This window comes from Notolabrus celidotus, chromosome 23, assembly GCF_009762535.1.
Source record: "Notolabrus celidotus isolate fNotCel1 chromosome 23, fNotCel1.pri, whole genome shotgun sequence".
NCBI lineage: Eukaryota > Metazoa > Chordata > Actinopteri > Labriformes > Labridae > Notolabrus > Notolabrus celidotus.
In genome coordinates, this window is record NC_048294.1 from 8,270,471 (window position 1) to 8,280,182 (window position 9,712).

At 38.6% G+C, this 9,712-nt stretch overlaps 1 protein-coding gene across 3 annotated transcripts in view; it reads right to left on the minus strand.

The window, feature by feature from the left end:
* Window positions 1-456: 456 nt before the first annotated feature.
* The window catches only part of LOC117807167, a 44,942-nt gene continuing 35,686 nt past the window's right edge, over window positions 457-9,712 (minus strand). The window contains exons 1-5 of one of the 3 annotated variants that reach the window (XM_034676258.1): window positions 3,718-3,835; window positions 2,020-2,094; window positions 1,838-1,910; window positions 1,254-1,681; window positions 457-1,223 (exon numbers count right to left, since the gene is read on the minus strand). In XM_034676258.1, coding sequence (XP_034532149.1) covers window positions 852-1,223; window positions 1,254-1,681; window positions 1,838-1,910; window positions 2,020-2,094; window positions 3,718-3,726 — 957 coding nt within the window. In that variant the 5' untranslated portion in view covers window positions 3,727-3,835 and the 3' untranslated portion in view covers window positions 457-851. Of the gene's footprint in view, window positions 1,682-1,837; window positions 1,911-2,019; window positions 2,095-3,717; window positions 3,836-9,712 lie in introns of those variants that run through there. The other 2 variants (XM_034676257.1, XM_034676259.1) reach the window with 2 other exon arrangements.

Here is a 9,712-nt window from a genome sequence, read left to right on the forward strand (position 1 = left end):
AAATGTGCAATTCTAGTTCATGATAACAGCTGGACCCAAAACACATATTTAGATTGCAGCTGTTTTCACATAAGCAAACAGTGACTCAGAATCCAGTTTCTTCCCAAATGAGTCTGGAGAGAAAAGTTTTTGTTGAAGTACCCTCAGGGGTTGACTTGGCATGTTTGCGTCACTGTGCGGACGCAAACATATTCAAATGTTGAGAACAAATACGCTATTTAAATTAGATAATGGACACCTGAACTATTCCACTTCTCGGCTTCTAAAAGTTTGGTGGATTAAGAAGTAGAGCATAGTAACCTGATGTCTAAAATGTATTCTATATGAGCACATTTATGAGCTGTCTAGCTTTACTTTTAGCCAACTGATTAGAAAAGGTAGTGGAAACATTAAATCTTTGTGGATCAGTGTTAGAACATATTTTGAATAAAAAGCACAAAAAAGCTGAATCCAAAGCTGAGACAACATTTTATTGCGTTACATTCATTTTAGACAAAAGCGTCTGCTAATTGAAATTGTAACAACTGTAATCATGATTGTAACTGCAGAGCTGAAGATCAACTTTACATCGGAGAGCTTCAGAAGAAGGGCAGAAACAGAAACACCAAATAAAGAGACTAAAATCACCAGCAGATAACAAATCAAAGTTTTCTTTTTAATACATCTTGTTGCTTTGCAGTTAGTGTACAGGTGTCACTTTTATCTCAGAGATATCATTTGATTAGTACAAGATAATTTGTGCATACACGTGATGTCAGAGGGTCATTTCACTCCCTCAGCTTAATCAAAAAGCTTTAATCATCAAACATCTGGACAGCTTACTCTGTACTCTATGCGGGGGCGAATCATTTTCAATCCTTGAATATCTCATCATTAAAAGAGTCCTGCATGAGCCTGTCATCATCTAAAGAGTCCTGCACAAGCATGGCATCATCTAAAGAGTCCTGCATGAGCATGGCATCATTGAAAATATCCCGACGACTTATTTTGAAATGCATTGCCTCATTCTCGAAAGCATCCTGCCTGCGGTTCTCGTCATCCAGTGCGTCCTGCATGAAGCTGTCATCTTCGAAAACATACATGTTGGGTTTGTCGTTGGCTGGGACCTCCTTAGCTGCGTCCAGTTGTGGCTCTTTGGCTGCAGCAGCATCCAGTTGAAGCTCATTAGGTGCAGCCACATCCAGTTGTGGCTCCTTGACTGCGGCAGCATCCAGTTGTGGCGCTACGGCTGCAGCAGCATCCAGTTGTGGCGCTACGGCTGCAGCAGCATCCAGTTGTGGCTCTTGAACTGCAGCAGCATCCAGTTGTGGCTCTTGAACTGCAGCAGCATCCAGTTGTGACGCTACGGCTGCAGCAGCATTCAGTTGTGGCTCTTGAACTGCAGCAGCAACCAGTTGTAGCTCATTAGCAGCAGCCACATCCAGTTCAGCGGTAGCTTCATCCATCAGTAGGTCCTTAGCTGCATCAGCATCCAGTTGTGGCTCTCCGGCTGCAGCAGCATCCAGTTGAAGCTCATTAGCTGCAGCCACATCCAGTTCAGCGGTAGCTTCATCCATCAGTAGATCCTTAGCTGCATCAGAATCCAGTTGTGGCTCTTCAACGGCATCAGAATCCAAGTCTGGCTTTTCGACTGCAACAGCATCTAGCTCCAGTTCATCAGCATAGACCTCGTCAGCTAGGGCTGTTGGAGAGTAACAAAATATTTTAGTTTGGACTAAAATGAATAAAAAAACTCGCATTCATACAGAGTTAAGTTAACTTTCAAACATTTCTTCAAACACAAAGACAACCACATTCTTTATTTTCGTACACATGTGTACTTGTGCACTGGTTTCACCTTCAGAAACAGGTGCTGCACTGACAGCAGCCACAAAAGCAGCGACCAGCAGCACAATTTGGATCTTCATTTTCTGAAAGAAACAAAATTAGAATCAAAATCAAAATCTAACAACTGCAAAGTATTCAGTAAGTACATGTTAGGTGTGAACAAAAAAAGTTAGATGACAGTTTTTCGCTTACCTCCGGTTTGCAGTAGCTCTTGGTACAAAGAACGTGAACGCAGCTCAGGAGAATTCTGACATTCTGAGGGATAAACTTTAAGTATATGTACTTTTGGGCTGAACATGTTTGCTCAGGAACAAACTATGACGAAAACTCAAAGATCATCCAATCACCAGTCACCAAATGTTTGTGCTGGTGTGTGACAAACTAAGCCCTGAGGCGTCAAAGACGTAGTGCATGGAAACTTCCATTGGAGAGAGACAGTTTGGCTCTCAGGATCACCTTTAATGTTATCAAGTTATTTCACTTTAATTTACATTCATCAGCTGGGGTAGGCTACAGAACCCCACAACCCTGAACAGAAGAAGCGTCAAACAATGGATGGATGGATTATTTTAATCAACTACTGATCTGGTGTCAAATATTATAATTTGGAAGTCCTATAATGAATAAGCATTATCAGACGTATGGTGTTTATAAATGTTATTGTTGTTTGAAGAATTAATACATTTCTGTCTTTTTTTCATATTTATAAAGTTGCTATAAGAGGCCCGTTTCAAATAAAATGTAACAAGACGTTGAAAATGGTGTGACGATATATTATTCTTATTCGTTCATCATATCATCAATTAAAAGTATTCCACATTCACAAAACACAGTATGTTTGTTAAAATCATCTGGTATTAGATTGATTGAAGTAATCAAGATTTGTGGCTTTTATTGCCTTACTTTCGTCATTATTTATAACCCCCGCTATAAGATTGATGAGCCTTTTACGACAGTTGGAAAATATTTGTTCTTGGAGTCAAATATTTGATTTTCCTTCTCTCACTTCACTTTTGCTAATTCTCCTCGGGGCACAAAGCTAGTTTGCTGAATTGCTAAGAAGGAGAACAGCTGGTTTCAAATAATGACATGAAAAGGAAGTCATTGAATTATTACCAATTTTTATACAGACTAAGAGAACATTGGTTTTTAAAACTCTTGCTAGCAAGGCTCATTAGCTGTGACGTCCTAGCCCAATAAGATAATGTTAGCGATATGGGTTTTGTTAAAGCTCTGTCAATAGCAGAGTTGTTAATGTTAAATGTAGTTAAACTAGGAACCTGAAGGAGGGTGTTTTAAATAGGAACTGTCTATGTTATAAACATGAGGCTATGGCTACACAAAAAGCAGAAACAGAGTTTATGTTTTGCAGTTTAAAACTAGCTAGCTTGTCTTACATTGACGAGAGGGAAGGCAATGTAAGCTCAACATGTTAATTCATTTTTTGAAGTCTTCTTTTAGTTCTCCTTTTTCCAACATCTATTGTTTTCCCTTATAAGTTTTAAATTTAAGGCAAACTTGTTGTAGTTCCTATACTAACAGTAAACTCCAGCTTAGAGAAGAACAGCTAGCTTAAACTGAAAGAGCAGTATAAGTTCAGTTCCTTTACATCACAGGGGAATAAATCACAGTAGACGTTTTAATTGTAAACTTTATCCCCCCGAGGTAATGAATGTTAGTTATCATTGGTTAGTTGGTTATTAATATGCTCCGTGACATTGAAATGCAACTTTGACATCTTGGTGGTAAGCTAGTTAGCGGGAAACTAACATTAACTAACAAACTAACATTTGAAGCTTATGCAAGAACAGACAAACACACCGGTCTAAACATTGCATCATCTTTTTGTTTTGTGTTTCAGGTTTGAGAAAAGCTAGAAAAAATCCTTAACCTCAACATGCCCTCTTACTGTTGAAGCAAGTGTGGATGAGAGGCTGTTCTTACGACAGCGTGGTTTAGCTAACATATAACATAAGGCATTTTTCGACTTCAGGAACTTTACCCTGGAACTAGGGACTTAACCCCTGAACTACATGCATTTTGACCGAAGGAACCAGGGTCTAACATTTAGTTCAGGGGTAGTTAATCTCCCCCATGAAAAGCCCCTGCTTGGGGGGTAGTACTTTTCAAAGGTCCTGGGACTTTCGGCTGAACGTAACAGTGTTTGTGGAGTTTACACGGTTGTTGAAACACAGAGGGAGTTACTTGGAATGCATACTAGTTTAGTTATTTATTAAGATTTCAAAATATTATTTAATACTTTCTTTTTTCTCTCCATACAGTCGAAACACAGACAACAATGGGGCACAGGAACCTTTTAGTTCCGGGGAAAGTAGTTCTGGGGGCTAAAAGACCCTGGAACTGTTGGACGAAATGTACCTATAGCTTTGGAAGTGGAATGAGAGAAGACCTGGTTTGCTATAGATTTAAGGAAAATATATTGAAACAGCACACAGCAAGCTCAATTTTCAAATTCAGACAGAATTACACTTAGGGTAAATGTTTTAATTGTTGTATACTGTATGGAATAAATATTGTGTATTTGCTGTGTAGAGCACAAAATGAACATCCACAAACGAACAAGCAATCTAACAATCAAACAATTACTATCACAACATTAAACTTTATAGAGGTTTTAATATTTTAGACACTATTAAAAATATAAACAGATTATAAAAAGCTTATTTTGAGGAGGTTTTTAAGATTCAAATGACGACCTGAAATATACGTCAGGAGCGTCACTTCTGCATGAAATTCAAGCTGATGTGTCTCTTCAGCACACACTTGAATTTGGGCGACAGAGAGATGATGAAATACTTTGATGTTAAATGTAAAAGAAACCTAAGATTTCTCATTTCACAGGGAGTGGGAGGTGCAAGGATCAAACATAGCCGGTTCAATCAGTCAAGTCTTCAATCAAGTCTCTTTTTTTTTTTTTTACAAGGAATTTATTCACATCACCATCTTTTGAGAGAATTGCACCTCTCTTGGAAACAATATTCTCAATGTGGTAATCTTCCTGACTCAGTGTTGTTCACATGTTTGTTTCTTAACTGCCTGTTCTCTTGGGGCCCTGAGGGTCCAACAAACCTACTTTAATGTCACTCAGAAAGAAGAAACAAATATTTAATCTTCTGTTTATTTTGTCTGCAGTGAGTTTGAATATGTATGTTTGTACTTTGGGTTACAGAGCATAAGCTGTTCTGCAAGCAAGTTAGACGAGACTCTAAAGACTCTGACATCTATAGGTGATCAACTACATTAAATACAATGGGTGAATAAGTCTGGTATATCAGTTAAAACAGTAATAGTTTATCATTTAACTTTTAAATAACAGCCGACAAATAACTGTGCTGGTAAACAGACTTGTTGTTGGGAGGATGTTTTGTGCTACTTTCCTTCCAACATTGTCGTTGTGTATTTGTTCTTGCACAACTACCTGAGGTTCAATAGGTTCGATCCCCAGAGGGAAGTGTGTCTGCTTTTAAAACTGTAAAAAAAATGAGCGCTGTGTCAAACAATAAAGAAGAAAAATGACAAAATAACAATCTGGTTCTTCCACATTGCTAAAATCATGGTCTGTAGAGTGTCCTCATCTTTGGACCTACCTTGTGGCTTAAAGAATTAATTCTCTATCGTTGTACGTTGATTTGATTTGATTTGATGACTTTATTTCGAACATGTAAAAGTAAAAAATACAATTAAAAAAAAGCAGAAAAGAAGAAAGAGTTATACAAACATAAAATAAAAAGAAACAGTTTTACAAAAGAAACAAAATCAATATTAGCAAGCAGTGAAACAATTTACTCTACATGTGACGTTAGGTCAGCTGTGCAGGATTGTCACTGTAATGGAGCGACTATGAGATGGCCAGAGACAAATGTTTGGAGTAACCACTCTGCACTTGATTAATCTCATCATTTAAACCAAACTATAAATTCCCCCCAAAACAAGGTAAACAAAAAATGTCCCTTGAAAACAAGTAAACAGACTAAATGAAGTGTAGAGACATATTCAGAGGAATTTCCTACATTCGCTCTTATAAAAACATCCAGTCCTGAGGGGAAACTTGAGCGTACAGGTAAAGAATATCCAGTATAACCAGGCTGACAGCATCTGAGGAACAAAATAAACACTCATTCCCAAATTTCAGAAGCCACCTCTAAATCTGGAACGGTTTGGTGCCTCTGACCTGTGACCACAAGAGGGAGACAGGCCTCTGGAAGTTAGTCAGAATGCAAACACACACACACACTTCGAGGATCAACTGGGAAGTTTGATACAATATGGCATCCTTTTATTTCCTACGTGGAAGGATTGACTGTGCCGCATGACGGATGAAAACACCAACTCTGTGATCTGGTGCACTTTTTAATTTATTTTTATGTAATTTATTTATATATTTCTCCTTTTAATTGTTATTGTCTTTAATTTGCTTCTGCTTTCTAATATCCTTTTGCCTTGGCTGTCCTGTGACTGGAGGCCAGTTGTATTTAATTGTCTGGTTTTCTCTTTATTATTTCTGTATTGTCTTTGTTGTATTTGTCTATCTGTATGGAAAATTCAATAAATATACCATGACTAAAAAAAAAAGAATGCAAACACACACACACACACACACACACACACACACACACACACACACACACACACACACACACACACACACACACACACACAAGCACAAGAGTATTTCAATTTTGTATCACAGTTAATATTCAGCACCCCCCGCCCCACCATCCAAAAATCAACCTACAAGATATTATGACGTAAATTTAAAGCAAAGCACAAATGTCGCTTCTCTGTCCAGAATTTATTAACATAAAGCAGTAATAAGATGAACTTTTGTCACATTAACACAAATGTGTATCACATTGTATGCAAGGAGCTTTCTTTAACTTGAGTGAAAATGCACAAACAATACCATACTAGTGTTGTTGGGTTATTTGCAGCTCCAGATTGTTATTGCCTTCTTGTTTAACGTCTTAAATAAGAGAATATCATTTGCATTTCAAACCTTGTTAGACGGTATAAAAAAAGCATGTTTTCAGTGTGCTACAGTCTTTTATTTGGTCCTATTAGTGCAAAGGATGCTACGGTGGCCCTGAAGTGCAAATCACAACGGCTATTCAGAAAACATTACGACATTAACCAAACCAGAAGAAGTAGGTGCCCTCTGGGAATTGCTGTAGTGTTTTCTGAATTGCCGTAGTGTTTTGCACTAAAGGGCCACCGTAGAGTTCAGTGTTCAGCTGGAGCAAAATCCTGACATTTGGGCTCATCTGGGGCGGGGGTGGGGTTCCTTTAAGCTGCAACTATGTCTTTGCCCTCTTGGTGGCTTAACTGCACAACTCTGAACATCTTAAAGTTAAAACAAACTTAGATAACTCCTGGAAAACTAACCTGCTCCAACATGCCCACAGTGGAAAACTAGCTTAAACTTAAACTTCAGAGGTGCAGTGCAGTCCTCTCTGTCCGCCTAGTCACTGAAATGTGTCAGGGGGTCACGGCGGGATCAGGGCCAGGAGGGCAAAATGTGACCTTTAGGCGGGGTTTCCTTAGCTGCAGGGAGGCACAGGGGGGTCCGAGGTCACATTCAAGACTATTGGAACAATATGTGGGTCTGTGTGCGGATTCTGAAGTGTCTGTGGTTTGTAGTTAGAGGATACAGAAGTATAAGAATGAATGTTTAATTAGAAACATGTTGTTAAATGTTATATTCTATGTTAAAGCAGGGGTTTGCTGCTTTAGTTGGCTGTGGGGTAATTCATTTTGAGTTAGTTTACACCGGGCTGAAACAGATTCTTATTTCCATTATGGATTTTTCTGATGATTGTGTTTGCACTTCTTTTGTTTGTAAAGGTTACCCAAATAAACCCCAAGTTATATCTTCAAAGGCCTTATTTTGTTTGAACAACACCAACAAACTCAAATTTTTTAAATGATTTATAACCATTTGAATAATTAGCATGAAAATAAATTTACCTGAGAAGATTAAACAAATTTTTTTTTAATTTTTGCGTGAAACTGTCAAATATTTGTGTTTAATATGGGAGTGTTTAATGCTTGATTCTGATTGGTTGAAACCTAATTGCAATATTGATTTTTTTTTTGTGGGGCTTTTTTTTGTTTGTTGACAGGACAGCTGGAGTGAGACAGGAATCATGAGGAGTAGAGAGTGGGGGAAGACATGCAGCACATGGGAGTCCTCTGCGACGAGGACCGCAGCCTCTGTATGTGGGGCGCTTAGACCGCTAGGCCACCAGTGCCCCATAGCAATATGGATCAATTCCCAATAGCAAAGGTCACACCAGGGACAACCTGGTCATCTATGTCATATCAAATCTGCATAAGGAAGACCTTTGCCTGTTGACACTATGGCTAAATATTTTTTTCTATTAGGGGTTTATTTATTTTTTTAGTTTTTGTTGCCTAATTAGTAGCTATGCTAACTTTATTGACCGCAGATTGCACCAGACTTTAAAAATAAAAAAACGTATAGGAAGGTCATGAGAGGCATGATGGATTCATGGGTAGACTGTATGAAAATGGAACCCTCTTTGTAGCTGTTTTATCTTTGTAGTAGTTTACCTGTTGTTGGAATTGTTCGTGTCTTTGTGGCCATTTTGCTTCTTGTAGATTTTGGTGTTTGTAATTGGCTTCTCCAAGTGTTCACAGTTGTCTCTTTGAAGTAGTTTTCATCTCGTTGTAATCATTAGTTTCTTTTTCAAACTGTCTCTCGGCTGTTGTTTGTGTCTTGTTGTAGAAGTTTGCTTCTGTCTCTTTGTCGAGCTACATCCATTTATTGAAGTCGTTTGTGTCTTATTTATTTATTTTTTACTTCTCCTTGTGCACATCTGCCACTCTTTGTAGTTGTTTTCTGCTTTTCAGTCACTGTTTACTTCTCTTTGTGTCTCTCATGAGTCTCTTCAAAGGTTTTTTTTATAACGTAGCTGTTCCTGACCCTTTTGAAGAAGTTTTCAGGGTTTTTTTTTGCAGGTGGCTGTCATTGTAGTCACTTTCCACTTGTAGTTTAATAATCTTTATGATCCCTTGTGTCTCTTGCTTCTTTGAAATCTACATTTCTCATACTTAAAGCTGCTGTTGGTAGGAAGGGTGTAAAAAACATTACTTTTTTTCTGCTGGGTTTGGAGAAAAGGTCATAATGCCCATTGGTACTCATTGGTAAGTGGAGTAATTTCAGATTATGGCAAAATCTCTGTGTTTTCCAATGCCTTCGTATCAAGCAATGTTATTATTCCCCTTGTTCCTGTTATGACGGACCAATCATAGCTAATCTCCAATCCTCTATCCTGATTGGTTAAGGGGCGGCCCCTACTACGTCCTCTGATTGCTCATGAGTCCTGCACTCACACATCATGACTGCACACGCTGATCTGTGTTGGGGGGCTAAGAGGAAATCTGGTTGGGAGGGATAGTGTTGACATTTGAAGTCCCTCTCTCTGAAAAGATGTTTACTCTGTGACTACCAACAGCAGCTTTAATTTATTTAATTAAAATAATCACTGCTTAGTCATAATTTATTTATAATCATATATATTTATTTTATATGTTTATTATCTTCAATATCTGATTAATATCCCTGGTGTGTGCTTATATGATGCCACATGACAACCGACAGCACTTGAAAGCAGCAGTGCCTGGAAACAACCAAAGGGAAGCACTGCGCATGCTCAGAGCATCCCCAAGCCGATCGGCATGGTGAGAACGCTGCAGAGCAAGGCAGGTGCTGACGCGCAGACAACCATCTTCCTACCGCAATTCCTATGTAGAGAGGACATTCGAGCAGAGCTCGAACATTTTTGACTTTGCAGGTTGACTGCCTTCATCCACCTCCTCCTCCTTTCCTCTCCCTCCTCTTCCT